The 24,385-nt window shown below is 42.3% G+C and overlaps 2 protein-coding genes across 2 annotated transcripts; both read left to right on the forward strand.

Annotated features, from left to right (window-relative positions):
* The first annotated feature begins 273 nt into the window (after positions 1 to 273).
* LOC147004278 (uncharacterized) lies at positions 274 to 6,524 on the forward strand. Its single transcript, XM_085838431.1, has 6 exons — positions 274 to 312; positions 3,423 to 3,510; positions 3,979 to 4,287; positions 4,566 to 4,643; positions 5,620 to 5,925; positions 6,229 to 6,524. The coding sequence occupies exons 1-6, from the start codon at positions 274 to 276 to the stop codon at positions 6,522 to 6,524; spliced, it is 1,116 nt and encodes a 371-aa protein (XP_085694557.1).
* An 8,401-nt stretch (positions 6,525 to 14,925) lies between these two features.
* Positions 14,926 to 21,175, forward strand: LOC147004279 (uncharacterized). Its single transcript, XM_085838432.1, has 6 exons — positions 14,926 to 14,964; positions 18,073 to 18,163; positions 18,632 to 18,940; positions 19,219 to 19,296; positions 20,273 to 20,578; positions 20,880 to 21,175. Exons 1-6 carry the CDS (start codon positions 14,926 to 14,928, stop codon positions 21,173 to 21,175), a joined length of 1,119 nt encoding a protein of 372 aa, XP_085694558.1.
* Positions 21,176 to 24,385: the final 3,210 nt, after the last annotated feature.

The raw sequence follows: 24,385 nt of genomic DNA on the forward strand, positions 1-24,385 counted from the left end.
TTATGGATCAGGGTAGAGATAATACCCAGGGAGTCCACGTACTCAGAGATCAAGTAGAGATTTGGAGGGGGCCAGCCTTTGGGGTGAAAATATATTGATGAGTTTTATATGAAAGGAAAAGGAAAAAAAACAATTAAAAATAAACAAACTACAAACATTAAGAAAACAGCAACAACAACAACAACAACAAAGGGCCTTCCCGGGTATCTCTGGGAGACAAGGCTCAGCTGCTCTCCACAACCACTTCATATCTTAAAAATCAGTACCACCTGGATGAATCTCATGGATTACCACATCCAGATACAGCATGAGGTACAACCTTGGCAATCTCTGGAACACAGCTTCTTAGTACTCTCAGATAACACTTCTCAGAAGATTTCACCTCAGTGATAGTGGTCTCTTTATTATAATAAACTCTAATTTCTATGCTCTATTTAACCAGCATCAATTGTCCCACTAACCTCCTCTATTCCTGATTCGAAAGCTAGAGTCACATTGAAGGAAACTCCTAGTTTCTTTGCAAAGTTAATTATTTGAAAGGATGTTTTCTTGAGGCACAGAGGTGAAAAGGATGTCTCCCTGAGGAAGACACGGGTAAAGGATGTTTTGCTGAAGCAGACACAGGTGAAAGGATGTTTGATGTAGCAAACAGGTGAAAGGACCTGTGATGTTGGCATATAAAATGTCTCTACAAACATTAGGGGGAATGAGCACTGAGCATCTGTTTGGTTTTCTCTGAGTTACTATTCTTCCCTAAGTATACACAAGTATTGGTTAGCCCTACCTAGGGACATTGAGTTATTAGAGGTGGAAACGCTAGCTCTGATTGAGAAACCCTCATCCATGAAATCCTACCTAGATTCCTGCATCAGATTTCTGCTTTGTGGGCTCTCCTCAGGCCAGTTGTCATATCTGTCAGTTTCTTCCTGACCAGATTATAGCTTCTGGTTTGTGCCTTGTGTGTCTGAGTAGAGAAGGGACTGAAGCTGCTGGTTTGAATGTGATATCTGCCTGCCTAGAGGACTGGTCTGCAACAACTGTATCCTATTTGTGGTTTGCTATGGGACTGAACTGCTGCCAAAGATTGAGCTCGCCTCCTAAAAAGTATTGATGAACAAGTCCACTTCCCCCATACTCTAATGACATTTCTCTTCAGGTTCATTTGTGGGATGGCAGGTTAGAGTCAAGGTTGAACCCATTTTAATAATAAGTTGCAATATACTTGATGCCTAATTTGTACTGGGCCAAAGCTGCAGGGTTCTACTGCTTGGTGTACTGGGACATGGCACCCCATGTTCTATTCCATCTTTACCAACTTTCTGTGTTCAGTGATTTCATTCATTGCCTATGCTTGGCTCTCCTGGAACTTAATCTGTAGACGACCTTAAATTCAGAGATACACAGGCCTCTGTCCCTTGAGTCTTGGGATTAAAGTTGTGCACCACCAGGCCTGTACTTAACCTTTTTTTCACCTAGGGCTTGGAATGAGTCAGGCTCATCATGAATTCAAAAATCTGCTTGCCTTTGAACCATAGATTTTTTTTTGTTGTTGTTGCTTTAGTCTTATGATTGCTTTGTTTATCCTTAAGCTCCTGATCACTGTAAATCAAAGAACAAAGTCTATTCTTTTAATGACTTTTTATAGACACCCTTTGCAATTTCAAATGATCTCAGTCTTTTCACCTTAGCCTCAAACAGATTCTTCAGACAAGGGCAAAAAGCAGCCATATTTTCCACCAAATATCAGAAAAACCCGTCTCTAGGCCACATACTAACATTCTTCTCCACTGAAACAAACCTCTTGAGGACTACACCCACAGTTCAGTTCACCTTCAGCATCAGTGACATCCATGTCCCTGCTAGAATAACCCACCCAGTTCCACTTAAGACATTCCACGGCTTTTCTGATCTAAAGTCCCCAAATTTACTTTCCTTTAAATCAAAACGTGTACAGGTCTATGACATCAGTATCTCAGTGCTGGTACCAACTTCTGCCTGATTTTGTGTTCCCATTGCTCTGAATTGACTCCATGTCCAACAACTTTTAGGAATGAAAACATTTAACTGGGAATGACATTGCGGTTCTGAAGTTCAGCCCCATATCATGAAGAGAGGAATCATGGCAGCATCTAGGCAGACATGGTGGTGCAGCACCTGAGAATCCACTGCCTTCATCCAGAGGAGAAAGCCAGGACACCTAAGAAGGTATTTAGTAAATGTGTTAATGTCTGGGACTTACTTTAGATCCCAGCATATGAGAGAGGTAGCTATAGGCAGTGGATCGATCGGATATCAGACACCAGATTTTGGTCTTAACTTTAGTGAGTTGAAGAATGCCCAGAACTAGGTGAATAAACTCTGTCTCAGAAAATGAACTTAAATGAATTGGCCTAGTTTCTTTGGTCATTTTCAGTGGAGACTGTGGGGTCTTGCTTATGTAGCCTAGGAGATCCTGCTCATGAGCCTGTTTCTTTCCTCAGCATGGGATGTAGGATTAAAGGCACCAGGTCAACAATTGAGCCACCCTAAACATACAGGTTGGGTGGGTCAGATTCAATTAAACTGTAGAGCTTTATAAAGAACCACATTTGCACAGGAGTCTCCGACTTGTAGTAGCCCAGGGAAGTAAGCACAGCTCCTTGCACCGCAGACTCTTGTGAACACCGGGACACATTAGAACCTACTTTCCTCACTGTGTTCGGGAAAGGAATCTCAAGAGACAAAATGCAGGTGAGTTGGGGGCAATTAAATTCACTCCTATTTTCTGTAGGGTAACTGGGATATTTGTGCCTCGGCACATACAAAATATGGTTAGCTACCTTGAATTTGAACCCATGTCTGTAAATTGAAGAGGTACACCAACTAGATTTATTTTGTCCTTGGGTTTCTAGGTTTTAGCCCACATCCAACTATGTAGCCAAGAATGATGTTAAATTTCTGAAAATCCCCATTCCTCTTCGTAGTGAATGCCATTATGGCCACCTGTCAGACACCCATGTTTGTGACTTAGGATGGAAAAGTGTAGTTTCACAGTTTCTCTTGATATCTTACTGTGTCTGAAGCACAGCAGGAGTTGATTAGATTTTGAAAGGGAATTTTTTTCCCCTGCAGAAAATGGTAAGAATGTGAACTGGAGAGAGTGAGTGGCTGTGGTCTTCTCAAAGGAGAGGTGCTTCCATTTCTTTCCTCCACTTGATCAAGGGCTCCTGCCCTGTTCACTGTCGATCCTCTTTGGATTAACCTCAGAGGCCAACTTTCCCATTAGAAGAGAATGGACCAGCATCTGTGAATGAGGAAGTAAGGGTGCATTGTTTTAGCTTATGCAACTGGAGGCTGCTACCTGAGTCCATTCACAGCTGGGGAACAGGGATTCCTGTAGCTTGCAATCTCCTTTAATATTTAATTGTTTCCTTTCTGCACAGAGAGAAGATAACCGAGTCCAAAGTGTGAGAAATGACAAAGAATCCAATAGGAGAAGGAGGCTGAGGCAGGAAGGCCAAAGTTCCTCAGGTATTCAGAGTGAAATCCCTGCTCTCCTATTCTCTTGCTCTGTGACTTCGAGTAGATGAAAGAGCCCCGACTTGGACATCTGTAGCAAGGATAGACCAGCATTCAGTGGTCTCTGATTTATGTTCTTGTCCCAGAAGGCTCTGAGTGTCTCCCTGTCGTGGATGTGGTTATGAGTCTCTACAGATCCAACATTCCCTGGTAGCACTAATGCTGTGGATCCCATTGTATTCTGGGACCAAACCATCCCTAAATCTGTAGACACCTATGCTTTCCCAATGAGTGTACTTCTTACTGTGAAGAGCAGGGTAGGTGCTGTAACAGGGCTGATAAGACTGTGTTCCTAACCACTTGATAAATGAGGGAAGCCATTGTTGGCCAATCAGTGTGCAGGGAAAGTCCCTAAGCAAAGTTGACATGGTCATGTGTGTTACCTTTGATATCCTCATCTCATCCCTCTTTGCCTCGCAGGTCCGTGGGATAGCTTGTGGATTGAGGATGAAATCTGGACCTTGCTGGAAGAGGGGGCAATGGTTGAATATGAACTCGGAGACCCAGGCAATAAGATGCATGAGAAGGCCAAGTTCCTTAGCAGACGCCTCTCTAATCGGGGTCTGAGAAAGAGCAAGAATAGCTGCCTTGATGTGATGATGAAGATGAAGGACCTGCACACACGTCTTTGTAACGAGAGGCCCCAGGATTACAGCTTGTATTCCCCTTATGATTGGATCCTGTACGAGATCTTGGGCCACCCAAGATCCCAGGGAGGCTATGTGCCAGGTGAGTCTCTTGTGTAGAGGGGATTTTGAGGTCCCAGAGAAAAGCATCAGCTGAGCATAGAGCAGAGCACACAACTGCTGCAAGTCCTTTTCCCATAGGCTTTTATTTCCCATAGTGGCCTGCTCCGTGTGTCAAACTTCCTCTGTCACTCCAAGGCAATGGAATTTCTTCTTGTTCATACTTGACTCTGACCCAGAGTCTAGACAATCGCTTCTAGCGCCTGAAAGAGAGTGAGGGTGCCATTTTAAACGCCTTCTCTTTCTTCTCCCCTCACTCAGGTCCTTGGTTTGATGGGCACGGGAATCCCCCAGCTTCCTATGCACCTTCCCTCTGCATTGGTGGTGCCATCTCTCCAGGTATGCACATTGGCCATATCGCATCCCTCCCACTATTGGAAAGCTTAAGGGGAACTCATCACTGATGATGTCCAAGGGTGATGAAATTCTGATTTCCTGTTGGAAGGATTGGAACTCCCATATATCCTTTGATATTTTCCCTTGCATTTGGACTTGTGTGGGGGATGTTCTATCACGTTAGGTATGACTATGACACTGTTAAATATACAATGCATTTGCCATTTCTCCTTGGATGGCTTTATCACCCATCTGTGACTGTATACCGGTTATGGTTTCCTTTTGAAAGGAGGCATGACCTGAGGTGGCATCATAGTCAGGAGTTGACAGGAGGTGGTCTTGTCATGGCTGTTCTTTGTCGTCAAGTTGATTATATCATAGTTAGATGGAAACAAACCATTAAAGTTCTGTGTTTGTGTCTGCTTTTCAGCTCAAGTTTCCATGAAGTGAAGATAGTTAGCAAATGTGTGACATTGGCATCCCATGCCTTTAATTCCAGTACTTGGGAGGGGGAGCCAGAGGCAAGCACATCAATGTGATGTCCTAGATAGTTTGGGCTTAGTGTTAGTGAGCTGTAGGATGGCCAGCACCATGGAAGGAATCCCCAATACATAAAAGAAACTTCAATGAACTGACCTTGGTTTCACTTGGTGTCTCTGATATTTTTAAGTTTAGACAGTGTGGTCTTCCAAGGTTGGATTATATTGCCTGAAACCTACCCTTGGCTAAAACCTAAATCTGAACTCCTATTCATTTTGTAAAGCTGAAGACACTGATGAATTCCCAGTGAGTGTACCTCTTGGTATTAAGAGCCTGGTAGACTCTGGATCCTGGGCTCTGCTGCAAGTGTTCCCAAGGTCTTGATAACAGAAAGTAACCATTTTTGTCAGTTCAATGTGCAGGGAGAATCCCTGAGGAAAGGTGACAGGTATGAGTGTGTGACCTCCAATATACTCATCTTGCCCCTCTGTCTCTGCAGGCCTTTCCTGTAGCCCATGGACCGACCCTGAAATCAAGATCTTCCTGCAGGAGTGGCAAGTGGTTGAAGGGGAAATTGGCCACCCAGGCCAGAAGATCAAGCAGAAGAGCAGTCTTGTTTGCCAGCGTCTCTATCATCGAGGCCTGTTCAAGGACATCCAAAGCTGTTTGGACCTGATGTGGACCATGAAGGATCTGCACTCGACTCTCAGTAGAGAGAGATCCAGGGATGTACCCTTGTATTCTCCTTATAGAGAATATCTGGACAGGATCTTCGACCCCAAATGTCAGAGAGGCCGTGTTTCAGGTGAGTCTCTTCTGCATAGACACTTGGAGTTATGAAAGTCGTGGCATCAGATGGATTGTCCTTCATGAGGACAGAGCTGAGCAGACTATGGAGTGAAGCCCCATTCCCACAGGGCTGTGTTGTTGCATACAGCACAAATTATGGCCCCCAATGTCTAACTTCCCGTGTCACCTCAAGGCAATGGAATTTGGACTTGTTCATAGTTGACTCTGACCCAGAGGCCAGACAATTACTTAGAGAGACTCAGGGAGAGTGAGGGTGCCATGTTTATGCTTTCACTCTCTCTCTTTCTTCTCCTCTCAGGTGCTCTGTATAACCGGTCTGGTTATCCCAGGCCTTCCTCAAGCCCTCAAACTCCAATGGTGATACCATCTCCAGTATACCAGCCTTGGGATTATTGCATGTCTGCATCTTCGGGACAGCTTCCTGGGAATCTATCACTGATGATGTGCAGTCAGGACTCACTGGTTCCCAGATGGGACGCCTGGAATGTCACCTATCAATTGCCAGTTCAACATGGACTTCCTGCCTCTCTCCCTGGAGACAACAACTTTCAGCTGCTGTGGTCACCTCGTGATGAGAGCTCAAGTCCTCAGTGAAAACATGTTGGGACTTTTCTTTTTCCTCTAAAAACCACTAAGAAACTTCCAGCACTGTATGGATCCTCAATTTCTCTATCTTATTGTAAAGGAAATGTGAAATCAAATAAATTATTTTAACATAACTCTTTTCTTTATTTTTTTTTAATTTTTTGGGGGGTATTTATTTCATTTACATTTCCAATGGTATCCCAAAATCCCCCACATGCTCCCCCACTCACTCACCCAACCATCCTCTCCCTCTTCTTGGCCCTCTTGTTCTCCCATACTGAGGTATATAAAGTTTGCATGAGTAATGGGCCTCTCTTTACACTGATGGCCCACTAGGCCATTTTCTGATTCATATGCAGCTAGAGACATAAGCTCCAGGGCGGGGGGTGGGGGATACTGGTTATTTCATATTGTTGTTCTACCTATAGGATTGCAGATCTCTTTGGCTCCTTGGGTACTTTCTCTAGCTCCTCCATTGGGGGCCCTGTGATCCTTCCAATAGCTGACTGTGAGCATTCACTTCTGTGTTTGCTAGACCCAACATAGTCTCACAAGAGACAGCTCTATCTGGGTCCTTTGAGCAAATTCTTGATAGTGTCTGCAATGGTGTCAGCGTTTGGAAGCTGATTATGGGATGGAGTCCTGGAAATGGCAGTCTCTAGATGGTCCATCCTTTGGTCTCAGCTCCAAAATTTGTCTCTGTAACTTCTTCCAAGGGGGTTTTCTTTCCAATTCTAAGAAGGGGTAAAGCGTCCACACTTTGTTCTTTGATCTTCTTGAGTTTCATGCATTTAGCAAACCGTATCTTATATCTTGGGTATCCTAAGTTTCTGGACTCATATCCACTTGTCAGTGAGTACATATTGTGTGAGTTCCTTTGTGATTGGGTTACCTCACTCAGGATGATGCCCTCCAGGTCCATCCATCTCCCTAGGAATTTCAAAAATTCATTCTTTTTAATAGCTGAGCAGTACTCCATTGTGTAAATGTACCACATTTTCTGTATCCATTCCTCTGTTGAGTGGCATCTGGGGTCTTTTCAGCTTCTGTCTATTATATATGAGGCTGCTATGAACATAGTGGAGCATGTGTCCTTCTTACCGGTTGGCCCAGGAGAGGTATCGCTGGATCCTCCAGTAGTATTATGTCCAATTTTCTGAGGAACAGCCAGAGTGATTTCCAGTGTAGTTAAACAAGCTTGCAGTCCCACCAACACTGGAGAAGTGTTCCTCTTTCTCCACATCCTTGCCAGCATCTGCTGTCACCTGAATTTTTGATCTTAGCCATTCTGACTGGTGTGAGGTGGAATCTCAGGGTTGTTTTTATTTTCATTTCCCTGATGATTAAGGATGTTGAACATTTTTTCAGGTGCTTCTCTGCCATTCGTTATTCCTCAAGTGAGAATTCTTTGTTCAGCTCTGAGCCCCATTTTTTAATGGGGTTATTTGATTTTCTGGAGTCCACCTTCTTGAGTTCTTTATATATATTGAATATTAGTCCCCTATCTGATTTCCTATAGGTAAAGATCCTTTCCCAATGTGTTAGTGGTCTTTTTGTCGTATTGACATTGTCTTTTTTGCCTTGCAGAAACTTTGCAACTTTATGAGGTCCCATTTATCGATTCTTGATCTTACAGCACAAGGCATTGCTGTTCTATTCAGGAATTCTTCCCCTGTACCCATATCTTCAAGTCTTTTCCCTACTTTCTCTTCTATAAGTTTCAGTGTCTCTGGTTTATGTCGAGTCCCTGATTCCACTTAGAGTTGACTTTAGTCCAAGGAGATAGGAATGGATCAATTCGCATTCTTCTACATGATAACCGCCAATAGTGCCAGCACCATTTGTTGAAAATGCTGCCTTTTCCCACGGACTGGTTTCTGCTCCCTTGTCATAGATCAAGTGACCATAGCTGTTTGGGTTCATCTGTGGGTCTTCAATTCTATTCCATTGGTGTACTTGTCTGTTGCTATACCAGTACCATGCAGTTTTTATCTCAATTGTTCTGTAGTACAGCTTTAGTTCAGGCATGGTGATTCCACCAGAGGTGCTTTTATCCTTGAGAAGAGTTTTTGCTATCCTAGGTTTTTTGTTATTCCAGGTGAATCTGCCGATTGCCCTTTCTAATTGGTTGAAGATTTGAGTTGGAATTTTGATGGGGATTGCATTGAACCTGTAGATTGCTTTTGGCAAGATAGCCATTTTTACTATATTGATCCTGCCAATCCATGAGCATGGGAGATCTTTCCATCTTCTGAGATCTTCTATACTTTCTTTCTTCAGAGACTTGAAATTCTTATCATACGGATCTTTCACTTCCTTAGAGTCATGCGTAGGTATTTTATATTATTTGTGACTATTGAGAAGTGTGTTGTTTGCCTAATTTCTTTCTCAGCCTGTTTAACCTTTGTGTACAGAAAGGCCATTGACTTGTTTGAGTTAATTTTATATCCAGCTACTTCATTGAAGCTGTTTATCAGGCTTAGGAGTTCTCTGGTGGAATTTTTTGGGTCACTTATATATACTATCATATCATCTGCAGAAAGTGATATTTTGACTTCTTCCTTTCCAATTTGTATCCCCTTGATCTCCTTTTGTTGTTTACTTGCTCTGGCTAGGAATTCTAGTACAATGTTGAATAGGTAGGGAGAGAGTGGACAGCCTTGTCTAGTCCCTGATTTTAGTGGGATTGTTTCCAGCTTCTCAACTTTTACTTTGATGTTGGCTACTGGTTTGCTGTAGATTGCTTTTATCATGTTTAGGTATAGGCCTTGAATTCCTGATCTTTCCAAGACTATTCTCATGAATTCCGGTTGGATTTTGTGGCATGCTTTCTCCTCATCTAATGAGATGATCATGTTTTTTTTTGTCTTTGAGTTTGTTTATATACTGGATTACATTGTTGGATTTCCGTATATTGAACCATCCCTGCATCCCTGGGATGAAACCTACTTGGTCAGGTTGGATGATTGTTTTTGTTATGTTCTTGGATTCGGTTAGCGAGGACTTTATTGAGGATTTTTGCATCGATATTCATAAGGGAAATTGGTCTGAAGTTCTCTATCTTTTTTGGGTCTTTTTGTGGTTGAGGTATCAGGGTAATTGTGGCTTCATAGAATGAGTTTGGTAGAGTACCTTCTGTTTCTCTTTTGAGGAATAGTTTGTGAAGAACTGGGATTAGATCTTTGAAGGTCTGATAGAACTCTGCACTAAACCCATCTGGTCCTGCGCTTTTTTTGTTTGGGAGAATATTAATGACTGCTTCTATTTCATTAGGGGATATAGGACTGTTTAGATCATTAACCTGATCTTGATTTAACTTTGGTACCTGGTATCTGTCTAGAATCTTGTCCATTTCACCCAGGTTCTCCAGTTTTCTTGAGTATAGCCTTCTCTAGAAGGATCTGATGGTGTGTTGGATTTCTTCAGGATCTGTTGTTATGTCTCCCTTTTCATTTCTGATTTTGTTCATTTGGATTCTTTCTCTGTGCCCTCTAGTGAGTCTGGCTAAGAGTTAATCTATCTTGTTGATTTTCTCAAAGAACCAGTTCCTCGTTTGGTTGATTATTTGAATAGTTCTTCTTGTTTCCACTTGGTTGATTTCGCCCCTGAGTTTGATTATTTCCTGCCATCTACTCCTCTTAGGTGAATTTGCTTCCTTTTGTTCTAGAGATTTTAGGCGTGTTGTCAAGCTGCTAGTGTGTGCTCTCTCTAGTTTCTTTTTGGAGGCATTCAGAGCTATGAGTTTCCCTCTTAGCAATGCTTTCATTGTGTCCCATAAGTTTGGGAATGTTGTGGCTTCATTTTCATTAAACTCCAAAAAGTCCTTAATTTCTTTCTTTATTCCTTCCTTGACCAAGGTATCATTTAGAAGTGTGTTGTTCATTTTCCAAGTGAATGTTGGCTTTCTATTATTTATTTTGTTATTGAAGATCAGCCTTAGTCCATGGTGATCTGATAGGATGCATGGGACAAATTCAATATTTTTGTATATTCTAAGGCTGGTTTTGTGACCAATTATGTGTTCATTTTTGGAGAAGGTACCATGAGGTGCTGAGAAGAATGTATATCCTTCTGTTTTAGGATAAAATGTTCTGTAGATATCTGTTAGATCCATTTGTTTCATAACTTCTGTTAGTTTCACTGTGACCCTGTTTACTTTCTGTTTCCATGATCTGTCCATTGGTGAAAGTGGTGTGTTGAAGTCTCCCACTCTTATTGTGTGAGGGTCAATCTGTGCTTTGAGCTTTACTAAAGTTTCTTTAATGAATGTGGCTGCCCTTGTATTTGGAGCATAGATATTCAGAATTGAGAGTTCCTCTTGGAGGATTTTACATTTGATGCGTATGAAGTGGCCCTCCTTGTCTTTTTTGATGACTCTTGGTTGGAAGTCGATTTTATTAGATAATAGAATGGCTACTCCAGCTTGTTTCTTCAGACCATTTGCTTGGAAAAATTGTTTTCCAGCCTTTCATTCTGAGGTAGTGTCTATCTTTTTCTCTGAAATGAGTTTCCTCAAAAGCAGCAAAATGTTGGGTCTTGTTTGTGTAGCCAGTCTGTTAGTCTATGTCTTTTTATTGTGGAGTTGAGTCCATTGATATTAAGAGATATTAAGGGAAAGAAATTGTTGCTTCCTATTATTTTTGTTGTTAAAGTTGGCATTCTGTTCTTGTAGCTGTCATCTTTTAGGTTTGTTGAGGGATTACCTTCTTGCTTTTTCTAGGACCTGGTTTCCATCTTTGTATTGTTTGTTTTTTGCTTTTTTTTTCTGTTATTATCCTTTGAAAGGATGGATTCGGGGAAAGATAATGTGTGAATTTGGTTTTGTTGTGGAATACTTTGGTTTCTCCATATATGGTAATTGAGAGTTTGGCTGGGTATAGTAGGCTGGGCTGGCATTTGTGTTCTCTTAGTGTCTGTATAACATCTGTCCAGGCTCTTCTGAATTTCATAGTCTCTGGTGAAATATCTGGTGTAATTCTGATAGGCTTGCCTTTATATGTTACTTGACCTTTTCCCCTTACAGCTTTTAATATTCTATCTTTACTTAGTGCATTTTTGGTTCTGATTATTATGTGTCCGGAGGAATATCTTTTCTAGTCCAGTATATTTGGAGTTCTGTAGACTTCTTGTATATTCATGGGCATCTCTTTCTTTAGGTTTGGGAAGTTTTCTTCTATAATTTTGTTGAAGATATTTGCTTGTCTTTTGAGATGAAAATCTTCATTCTCATCTACTCCTATTATCTGTAAGTTTGGTCTTCTCATTGTGTCCTGGATTTCCAGGATGTTTTGAGTTAGGATCTTTTTGCATTTTCCATTTTCTTTGATTGTTGTGCTGATGTTCTCTATTGAATCTTCTGCACCTGAGATTCTCTCTTCCATCTCTTGTATTCAGTTGCTGATGCTCGAATCTATGGTTCCAGATTTCTTTCCCAGGGTTTCTATCTCCAGCGTTGCCTCACTTTGGCTTTTCTTTATTGTGTCTACTTCCCTTTTTATGTCTTTCATGGTTTTATTCAATTCCATCACCTCTTTGGTTGTGTTTTCCTGCAATTCTTTAAGGGATTTTTGTGCTTCCTCTTTAAGGTCTTCTACCTGTTTAGCAGTGTTCTTCTGTATTTCTTTAAGTGAGTTATTAAAGTCCTTCTTGATGTCCTCTACCATCATCATGAGATATGCTTTTAAATCGGGGTCTAGCATTTTGGGTGTGATGGGGTGCCCTGGACTGGGTGATGTGGGAGTGCTGGGTTCTGATGATGGAAAGTAGTCTTGGTATCTCTTAGTAAGATTCTTACGTTTACCTTTAGCGATCTGGTAATCTCTGCAGTTAGTTGTTATAGTTGTCTCTGGTTAGAGATTGTTCCTCTGGCGATTCTGTTAGCCTCTATCAGTAGACCTGAGAGACTAGCTCTCTCCTCTGAGTTTCAATGGTCAGAGCACTCTCAGCAGACAAGATCTCCTCTTATAAGGAAGGTGCACAGATATCTGGCCTTAGGACTTCCCTCCTGGCCGAAGATGAAGGCCAAAAACTGGACCTTTCCCAGAAGCTGTGTTGCTTTGGGCTGTCACAGAAGCTGTTAGCTTCTCTAGTGTACACTCTCACCTGTGCAGACTACTTGCTGTGGAGTCCCGGAAGCAAGATGGCTCCCGCTGATGAAGAAGCCTACATAACTCTTTTCATGTTTCATTCGTGTCACTTTAGTAGGGGACAAGAGTATAGGGGTAGGGGATGTGGTACTTCATGGTGAGGTTCATTTTGTGGGTAACTGATACCTGTTGTCTACCCTCCATTTTCATAAGATTCCTGACCCCGAGTCAGCAACTCTCTCTACTTCACAGACAACAGCTGAGCAGCTCTTTCATTATCTGCCGCTCTTGATGGAGGAATTCTGATCCACAGACTCGATATTTTGAGAATACTGTGATAATGGGTTCAAAATTGAGTTGTACGAGGGTGGTACATGCAAGGTCAATTGACAGAATATGAAAAATTATCTAAATATTTAGATTTCAGATATTTAGATAAAATAGAATGTCTGTCATGGGACATTGCCACCAAACTCATTGTCTATCTCATATAGAGGTAGAAAGGATGGTTATGTTAAGTCTAAAAATGGCCTGGTTATTCACATGTACATTCACACACACACGTGCACTCACACACACACACACACACACACACACACACACATATATATATATATATATATATACATATACATATTATATACATGTCAACATCTATGTATCTTGATCTCTATCTCTCTCTATATCTCCCCATATCTATGTATCTAGGTATCTAGGTATCTATGTGTCAATGTATGTATGTATCTGTGTATCTGTGTGTCTATGTATCTATTTATCTATGTATCTATGTATCTAGTATCCATCTATATTGCACTTGACATTCCACATTGTACATTTACATCACTCTAGGTCTAATTAAAGTCCATAAATTGTTTACTTTTTAAATGTATCATGACCTAGGGCTCTCTTCTGAGACATACCTATATGTTATAGGTCTACAAGAAGGCCAGAAAAGAAGAAAGTTCTACATTGCCTACATGGTATCATCCTCTCTAGGAAGTGAATGCACTAACTGGGGTTAGAGCAGGGGTTTTCTGGTTTTGGGGGGAAATGTGTTTTGAGTTGATGAATCTCCCAAAGGGGTCACCTAAAGCCAGTCAGTGAGCCAAGCTTACTCAAACCACCACATTCCTCTCCCTGACCACTTGTTCAAACACAAGAGTCTATGGGCTATACCTAGCTATAGCATAATGCTAAAATATGCAGTCTAACTGACAAAGTCCCCATACTATACAACACTCTCAAAAAAAAATTCAAAAGGATATAATTTGATCATGTGGTTTAATATTCAGTCAATGACTTACGTGTAGTGCTGTATAAAATCAAAATCACAAAGCCGATCATATACCTCCAGCATCACAGGATATATATTCCTACTTGAAAAAGTTACAGTGAAGAAATACTGAACCAAAGCAAGATAAAAATTCATCTGTGCAAACTCCAAACTCTGTATCTCCATGTCTGTTACCAGCTATGTTAAGAGCTTTGCTGAGCTGCTTATCTATGCCTCTGGTCTCTCTAATATCCTCAAGTCTAAATGGTAACCTTAAGTTGCATGTTCTTGTTCTAATGTCTGGGATCCACACATGATCATCTGGGCTCCTCCATAGGGCTTGGGTCACTTTTTCATCTCTGCCTTCTATAGTACTCTAGGCTTTGGTGGATGACACTCCATTACTACTATTCTTGTTGGACATCCCATGGAATTGGCATCTCAAAATGGCTGGGGACTTCTACTACATGTAGGCTTCACCAATAGCCTCTCAAAGGCTCCCTTCAATGTACCTAGTCACTAATTCTTTGCATGACTCCTTCAGTCCTAATTTATCAACTGCAACTAGGGCTGCACCTTCACACACAGGCTTCCCGTGGTGCTGAAGGCAAGGCCAACACCACAGTCACATCTCACCTGGATACCTGTGAACACCTAGAGACTGACCTACCAAACAAAGAGCATACATGCAATGATCTGAGGCCTTAGGCACATAAGTAGCATAGGGCTGCCTTTTCTAGACTCAGTGGGAGAGGATGATCTTAAACCTGCATAGACTTTATGGATCAGGGTAGAGGTAATACCCAGGGAGTCCACCTAATCAGAGATCAAGTAGAGATTTGGAGGGGGCCAGCCTTTGGGGTGAAAATATATTGATGAGTTTTATATGAAAGGAAAAGGAAAAAAAACAATTAAAAATAAACAAACTACAAACATTAAGAAAACAGCAACAAAAACAACAACAACAAAGGGCCTTCCCGGGTATCTCTGGGAGACAAGGCTCAGCTGCTCTCCACAACCCCTTCATATCTTAAAAATCAGTACCACCTGGATGAATCTCACCGATTACCACATCCAGATACAGCATGAGGTACATCCTTGGCAATCTCTGGAACACAGCTTCTTAGTACTCTCAGATAACACTTCTCAGAAGATTTCACCTCAGTGATAGTGGTCTCTTTATTATAATAAACTCTAATTTCTATGCTCTATTTAACCAGCATCAATTGTCCCACTAACCTCCTCTTTTCCTGTTTCGAAAGCTAGAGTCACATTGAAGGAAACTCCTAGTTTCTTTGCAAAGTTAATTATTTGAAAGGATGTTTTCTTGATGCACAGAGGTGAAAAGGATGTCTCCCTGTGGAAGACACGGGTAAAGGATGTTTTGCTGAAGCAGATACAGGTGAAACGATGTTTGATGTAGCAAACACGTGAAAGGACCTGTGATGTTGGCTTATAAAATGTCTCTACAAACATTAGGGGGAATGAGCACTGAGCATCGGTTTGGTTTTCTCTGAGTCACTATTCTTCCCTAAGTATACACAAGTATTGATTGGCCCTACCTAGGGACATTGAGTTATTACAGGTGGAAAAGCTAGCTCTGATTGAGAAACCCTCATCCAAGAAATCCTACCTAGATTCCTGCATCAGATTTCTGCTTTGTGGGCTCTCCTCAGGCCAGTTGTAATATCGGTCAGTTTCTTCCTGACTGGATTGTAGCTTCTGGTTTTTGCCTTGTGTGTCTGAGTAGAGAAGGGACTGAAGCTGCTGGTTTGAATGTGATGTCTGCCTGCCTAGAGGAGTGGTCTGCAACAACTCTATCCTATTTGGGGTTTGCTATGGGACTGAACTGCTGCCAAAGATTGAGCTGGCCTCCTAAAAAGTATTGATGAACAAGTCCACTTCCCCCATACTCTAATGACATTTCTCTTCAAGGTCATTTGTGGGATGGCAGGTTAGAGTCCATGTTGAACCCATTTTAATAATAGTTTGCAATATACTTGATGCCTAATTTGTACTGGCCAAAGCTGTAGGGTTCTACTGCTTTGTGTACTGGGACATGGCACCCCATGTTCTATTCCATCTTTACCAACTTTCTGTGTTCAGTGATTTCATTCATTGCCTATGCTTGGCTCTCCTGGAACTTAATCTGTAGACGACCTTAAATTCAGAGATACACAGGCCTCTGTCCCCTGAGTCTTGGGATTAAAGGTGTGCACCACCATGCCTGTACTTAACCTTTTTTTCACCTAGGGCTTGGAATGAGCCAGGCTGATCATGAATTCAAAAATCTGCTTGCCTTTGAACCATAGATTTTTGTTGTTGTTGTTTTAGTCTAATGATTGTTATGTTTATCCTTAAGCTCCTGATCACTGTAAATCAAAGAACAAAGTCTATTCTTTTAAAGACTTTTTATAGACACCCTTTGCAATTTCAAATGATTTCAGTCTTATCACCTTAGCCTCAAACAGATTCTTCAGACAAGGGCAAAAAGCAGCCATATTTTCCACCAAATATCAGAAAAACCCATCTCTAGGCCACATACTAACATTCTTCTCCTCTGAAACAAACCTCTTGAGGACTACACCCAGAGTTCAGTTCACCGTCAGCATCAGTGACATCCATGTCCCTGCTAGAATAACCCACCCAGTTCCACTTAAGACATTCCAAGGCTTTTCTGATCTAAAGTCCCGAAATCCACTTTCCTTTCAATCAAAACGTGTACAGGTCTATGACATCAGTATCTCAGTGCTGGTATCAACTTCTGCCTGATTTTGGGTTCCCATTGCTCTGAAGAGACTCCATGTCCAACAACTCTTAGGAATGAAAACATTTAACTGGGAATGACATTGGGGTTCTGAAGTTCAGCCCCATATCATGAAGAGAGGAATCATGGCAGCATCTAGGCAGACATGGGGGTGCAGCACCTGAGAATCCACTGCCTTCATCCAGAGGAGAAAGCCAGGACACCTAAGAAGGTATTTAGTAAATGTGTTAATGTCTGGGCCTTACTTTAGATCCCAGCATATGAGAGAGGGAGCTATAGGCAGTGGATCAATCGGTGTATCAGACACCAGATTTTGGTCTTAACTTTAGTGAGTTGAAGAATGCCCAGAACTAGGTGAATAAACTCTGTCTCATAAAATGAACTTAAATGAATTGGCCTAGTTTCTTTGGTCATTTTCAGTGGAGACTGTGGGGTCTTGCTTATGTAGCTTAGGAGATCCTGCTCATGAGCCTGTTTCTTTCCTCAGCATGGGATGTAGGATTAAAGGCACCAGGTCAACAATTGAGCCACCCTAAACATACAGGTTGGGTGGGTCAGATTCAATTAAACTGTAGAGCTTTATAAAGAACCACATTTGCACAGGAGTCTCCGACTTGTACTAGCCCAGGCAAGTAAGCAGAGCTCCTTACACCGCAGACTCTTGTGAACACAGGGACACATTAGAACCTACTTTCCTCACTGTGTTCGGGAAAGGAATCTCAAGAGACAAAATGCAGGTGAGTTGGGGGCAATTAAATTCACTCCTATTTTCTGTAGGGTAACTGGGATATTTGTGCCTCGGCACATACAAAATATGGTTAGCTACCTTGAATTTGAACCCATGTCTGTAAATTGAAGAGGTACACCAACTACATTTATTTTGTCCTTGGGTTTTTAGGTTTTAGCCCACAACCAACTATGTAGCCAAGAATGATGTTAAATTTCTGAGAATCCCCATTCCTCTTAGCAGTGAATGCCATTATGGCCACCTGTCAGACATCCATATTGTGTGACTTAGGATGGAAAAGTGTAGTTTCACACAGTTTCTCTTGATATCTTACTGTGTCTGAAGCATAGCTGGAGTTGATTAGATTTTGAAAGGGAATTTTTTCCCCTGCAGAAAATGGTAAGAATGTGAACTGGAGAGAGTGAGTGGCTGTGGTCTTCTCAAAGGAGAGTTGCTTCCGTTTCATTCCTCCACTTGATCAAGGGCTCCTGCCCTGTTCACTGTAGATCCTCTTTGGATTAACCTCAGAGGCCAACTTTCCCATTAGAAGAGAATGGACCAGCATCTGTGAATGAGGAAGTAAGGGTGCATTGTTTTAGCTTATGCAACTGGAGGCTGCTACCTGAGTCCATTCACAGCTGGGGAACAGGGATTCCTGTAGCTTGCAACCTGCTTTAATATTTAATTGTTTCCTTTCTGCACAGAGAGAAGATAACCGAGTCCAAAGTGTGAGAAATGACAATGAAGCCAATAGGAGAAGGAGGAGGCTGAGGCACGAAGGCCAAAGTTCCTCAGGTATTCAGAGTGAAATCCCTGCTCTCCTATTCTCTTGCTCTGTGACTTCGTGTAGATGAAAGAGCCCCGACTTGGACATCTGTAGCAAGGATAGACCAGCATTCAGTTGTCCCTGATGTATGCCCTTGTCCCAGAAAGCTCTGAGTGTCTCCCTGTCGTGGATGTGGTTATGAGTCTCTACAGATCCAACATTCCCTGGTAGCACTAATGCTGTGGATCCCATTGTATTCTGGGACCAAACCATCCCTAAATCTGCAGACACCTATGTTTTCCCAATGAGTGTACTTCTTACTGTGAAGAGCAGGGTAGGTGCTGTAACAGGGCTGGTAAGACTGTGTTCCTAACCACTTGATAAATGAGGGAAGCCATTGTTGGCCAATCAGTGTACAGGGAAAGTCCCTAATCAAAGTTGACATGGTCATGTGTGTTACCTTTGATATCCTCATGGCATCCCTCTTTGCCTCGCAGGTCCGTGGGATAGCCCGTGGATTGAGGATGAAATCTGGATCTTGCTGGAAGAGTGGGCAATGGTTGAATATGAACTCGGAGACCCAGGCAATAAGATGCATGAGAAGGCCAAGTTCCTTAGCAGACGCCTCTCTAATCGGGGTCTGAGGAAGAGCAAGCATAGCTGCCTTGATGTGATGGTGAAGATGAAGGACCTGCACACACGTCTTTGTAACGAGAGGCCCCGGGCTTACCGCTTGTATTCGCCTTATGATTGGATCCTGTACGAGATCTTGGGCCACCCCAGATCCCAGGGAGGCTATGTGCCAGGTGAGTCTCTTGTGTAGAGGGGATTTTGAGGTCCCAGAGGAAAGCATCAGCTGGGCATAGAGCAGAGCACACAACTGCTGCAAGTCCTTTTCCCATAGGCCTTTATTTCCCATAGTGGCCTGCTCCGTGTGTCAAACTTCCTCTGTCACTCCAAGGCAATGGACTTTCTTCTTGTTCATACTTGACTCTGACCCAGAGTCCAGACAATCGCTTCTAGCGCCTGAAAGAGAGTGAGGGTGCCATTTTAAACGCCTTCTCATTCTTCTACCCTCACTCAGGTCCTTGGTTTGATGGGCACGGGAATCCCCCAGCTTCCTATGCACCTTCCCTCTGCATTGGTGGTGCCATCTCTCCAGGTATGCACATTGGCATTATCGCATCCCTACCACTATTGGAAAGCTTAAGGGGAACTCATCACTGATGATGTCCAAGGGTGATGAAATTCTGATTTCCTGTTGGAAGGATTGGAACTCCCATATACCCTTTGATATTTTCCCTTGCATTTGGACTTGTGTGGGGGATATTCTATCACGTTAGGTATGACTATGACACTGTTAAATATACAATGCATTTGCCATTTCTCCGTGGATGGCTTCATCACCCATCTGTGACTGTATACCAGTTATGGTTTCCTTTGGAAAGGAGGCATGACCTGAGGTGGCATCATAGTCAGGAGTTGACAGGAGGTGGTCTTGTCATGGCTGTTCTTTGTCGTCAAGTTGATTATATCATAGTTAGAAGGAAACAAACCATTAAAGTTCTGTGTTTGTGTCTGCTTTTCAGCTCAAGTTTCCAAGAAGTGAAGATAGTTAGCAAATGTGCGACATTGGCATCCCATGCCTTTAATTCCAGTACTTGGGAGGGGGAGCCAGAGGCAAGCACATCAGTGTGATGTCCTAGATAGTTTGGGCTTAGTGTTAGTGAGCTGTAGGATGGCCAGCACCATGGAAGGAAACCCCAATACATAAAAGAAACTTCAATGAACTGACCTTGGTTTCACTCGGTGTCTCTGATATTTTTAAGTTGAGACAGTGTGGTCTTCCAAGGTTGGATTATATTGCCTGAAACCTGCCCTTGGCTAAAACCTAAATCTGAACTCCTATTCATTTTGTAAAGCTGAAGACACTGATGAATTCCCAGTGAGTGTACCTCTTGGTATTACGAGCCTGGTAGACTCTGGATCCTGGGCTCTGCTGCAAGTGTTCCCAAGGTCTTGATAACAGAAAGTAACCATTTTTGTCAGTTCAATGTGCAGGGAGAATCCCTGAGGAAAGGTGACAGGTATGAGTGTGTGACCTCCAATATACTCATCTTGCCCCTCTGTCTCTGCAGGCCCTTCCTGTAGCCCATGGACCGACCCTGAAATCAAGATCTTCCTGCAGGAGTGGCAAGTGGTTGAAAGGGAAATTGGCCACCCAGGCCAGAAGATCAAGCAGAAGAGCAGTCTTGTTTGCCAGCGTCTCTATCATCGAGGCCTGTTCAAGGACATCCAAAGCTGTTTGGACCTGATGTGGACCATGAAGGATCTGCACTCGACTCTCAGTAGAGAGAGATCCAGGGATGTACCCTTGTATTCTCCTTATAGAGATTATCTGGACAGGATCTTCGACCCCAAATGTCAGAGAGGCCGTGTTCCAGGTGAGTCTCTTCTGCATAGACACTTGGGGTTCTGAAAGTCGTGGCATCAGATGGCCTGTCCTTCATGAGGACAGAGCTGAGCAGACTATGGAGTGAAGCCCCATTCCCACAGGGCTGTGTTGTTGCATACAGCACAAATTCTGGCCCCCAATGTCTAACTTCCCGTGTCACCTCAAGGCAATGGAATTTGGACTTGTTCATAGTTGACTCTGACCCAGAGGCCAGACAATTACTTAGAGAGACTCAGGGAGAATGAGGGTGCCATGTTTATGCTTTCTCTCTCTCTTTCTTCTCCTCTCAGGTGCTCTGTATAACCGGTCTGGTCATCCCAGGCCGTCCTCAAGCCCTCAAACTCCAATGGTGATGCCATCTCCAGTATACCAGCCTTGGGATTATGGCATGTCTACATCTTCGGGACAGCTTCCTGGGAACCTATCACTGATGATGTGCAGTCAGGACTCACTGGTTCCCAGATGGGACGCCTGGAATGCCACCTATCTATTTCCAGTTCAACATGGACTTCCTGCCTCTCTCCCTGGAGACAACAATTTTCAGCTGCTGTGGTCACCTCGTGATGAGAGCTCAAGTACTCAGTGAAGACATGTTGGGACTTTTCTTTTTCCTCTAAAAACCACTAAGACTCTTCCAGCACTGTATGAATCCTCAATTTCTCTATCTTATTGTAAAGGAAATGTGAAATCAAATAAATTATTTTAACATAACTCTTTTCTTTATTTTTTTTCAATTTTTTGGGGGGTATTCATTATATTTACATTTCCAATGGTATCCCAAAAGTCCCCCACACGCTCCCCCACTCACTCACCCAACCACCCACTCCCTCTTCTTGGCACTCTTGTTCTCCCATACTGAGGTATATAAAGTTTGCATGAGTAATGGGCCTCTCTTTACACTGATGGCCCACTAGGCCATTTTCTGATTCATATGCAGCTAGAGACATAAGCTCCAGGGCGGGGGGGAGGGGGGGTTTCTGGTCATTTCATATTGTTGTTCCACCTATAGGATTTCAGATCTCTTTGGCTCCCTGGGTACTTTCTCTAGCTCCTCCATTGGGGGCCTTGTGATCCTTCCAATAGCTGACTGTGAGCATCCACTTCTGTGTTTGCTAGACCCAACATAGCCTCACAAGAGACAGCTCTATCTGGGTCCTTTCAGCAAATTCTTGATAGTGTCTGCAATGGTGTCAGCATTTGGACGCTGATTATGGGATGGAGTCCCGGAAATGGCATTCTCTAGATGGTCCATCGTCTGGTCTCAGCTCCAAAATTTGTCTCTGTAACTTCTTCCAAGGTGGTTTTCTTTCCAATTCTAAGAAGGGGTAAAGTGTCCACACTTTGGTCTTCGATCTTCTTGAGTTTCATGCATTTAGCAAATTGTATCTTATATCTTGGGTATCCTAAGATTCTGGACTCATATCCACTTGTCAGTGAGTACATATTGTGTGAGTTCCTTTTTGATTGGTTAACCTCACTCAGGATGATGCCCTCCAGGTCCATCCATCTGCCTAGGAATTTCAAAAATTCATTCTTTTTAATAGCTGAGCAGTACTCCATTGTGTAAATGTACCACATTTTCTGTATCCATTCCTCTGTTGAGTGGCATCTGGGTTCTTTCCAGCTTCTGGCTATTATATATGAAGCTGCTATGAACATAGTGGAGCATGTGTCTTTCTTACCGGTTGGAAAATCTTCTGGATAGATGCCCAGGAGAGGTATCACAGGATCCTCCAGTAGTATTATGACCAATTTACTGAGGAACCGCCAGAGTGATTTCCAGTGTAGTTAAACAAGCTTGCAGTCCCACCAACACTGGAGGAGTGTTCCTCTTTCTCCACATCCTTGCCAGCATCTGCTGTCACCTGAATTTTTGATCTTAGCCATTCTGACTGGTGTGAGGTGGAATCTCAGGGTTGTTTTTATTTTCATTTCCCTGATGATTAAGGATGTTGAACATTTTTTTCAGGTGCTTCTCTGCCATTCGTTATTCCTCAAGTGAGAATTCTTTGTTCAGCTCTGAGCCCCATTTTTTAATGGGATTTTTGATTTTCTGGAGTCCACCTTCTTGAGTTCTTTATATATATTGGATATTAGTCCAATATCTGATTTCCTATAGGTAAAGATCCTTTCCCAATGTGTTAGTGGTCTTTTTGTCGTATTGACGGTGTCTTTTTTGCCTTGCAGAAACTTTGCAACTTTATGAGGTCCCATTTATCGATTCTTGATCTTACAGCACAAAGCATTGCTGTTCTATTCAGGAATTCTTCCCCTGTACCCATATCTTCAAGACTTTTCCCCACTTTCTCTTCTATAAGTTTCAGTGTCTCTGGTTTATGTCGAGTCCCTGATTCCACTTAGAGTTGACTTTAGTCCAAGGAGATAGGAATGGATCAATTCACATTCTTCTACATGATAACCGCCAATAGTGCCAGCACCATTTGTTGAAAATGCTGCCTTTTCCCACTAAATGGTTTCTGCTCCCTTGTCATAGATCAAGTGACCATAGCTGTTTGGGTTCATCTGTGGGTCTTCAATTCTATTCCATTGGTGTACTTGTCTGTTGCTATACCAGTACCATGCAGTATTTATCTCAATTGCTCTCTAGTACAGCTTTAGTTCAGGCATGGTGATTCCATCAGAGGTGCTTTTATCCTTGAGAAGAGCTTTTGCAATCCTAGGTTTTTTTTTTATTCCAGGTGAATCTGCCGATTGCCCTTTCTAATTTGTTGAAGATTTGAGTTGGAATTTTGATGGGGATGGCATTGAACCTGTAGATTGCTTTTGGCAAGATAGCCATTTTTACTATATTGATCCTGCCAATCCATGAGCATGGGAGATCTTTCCATCTTCTGAGATCTTCTATAATTTCTTTTTTCAGAGACTTGAAATTCTTATCATACAGATCTTTCACTTCCTTAGAGTCATTCCAAGGTATTTTATATTATTTGTGACTATTGAGAAGTGTGTTGTTTCCCTAATTTCTTTCTCAGCCTCTTTATCCTTTGTTTACAGAAAGGCCATTGACTTGTTTGAGTTAATTTTATATCCAGCTACTTCATTGAAGCTGTTTATCAGGCTTAGGAGTTCTCTGGTGGAATTTTAGGGTTACTTATATATACTATCATATCATCTGCAGGAAGTGATATTTTTACTTCTTCCTTTCCAATTTGTATCCCCTTGATGACTTTTGTTGTCTAATTGCTCTGGCTAGGACTTCAAGTACAATATTGAATAGGTAGGGAGAGAGTGGACAGCCTTGTCTAGTCCCTGATTTTAGTGGGATTGCTTCCAGCTTCTCACCTTTTACTTTGATGTTGTCTACTTCTTTGCTGTAGATTGCTTTTATCATGTTTATGTATAGGCCTTGAATTCCTGATCTTTCCAAGACCTTTACCATGAATGCCTGTTAGATTTTGTGGCATGCTTTCTCCTCATCTAACGAGATGATCATGTTTTTTTTTTTTGTCTTTGAGTTTGTTTATATACTGGATTACATTGCTGGATTTCCGTATATTGAACCATCCCTGCATCCCTGGGATGAAACCTACTTGGTCAGGTTGGATGATTGTTTTTGTTATGTTCTTGGATTCGGTTAGCGAGGACTTTATTGAGGATTTTTGCATCGATATTCATAAGGGAAATTGGTCTGAAGTTCTCTATCTTTTTTGGGTCTTTTTGTGGTTGAGGTATCAGAGTAATTGTGGCTTCATAGAATGAGTTTGGTAGAGTACCTTCTGTTTCTCTTTTGAGGAATAGTTTGTGAAGAACTGGGATTAGATCTTTGAAGGTCTGA

This window comes from Mus caroli, unplaced genomic scaffold (assembly GCF_978045245.1).
Source record: "Mus caroli unplaced genomic scaffold, Mus_caroli_1 scaffold_6, whole genome shotgun sequence".
NCBI classification, from domain to species: domain Eukaryota; kingdom Metazoa; phylum Chordata; class Mammalia; order Rodentia; family Muridae; genus Mus; species Mus caroli.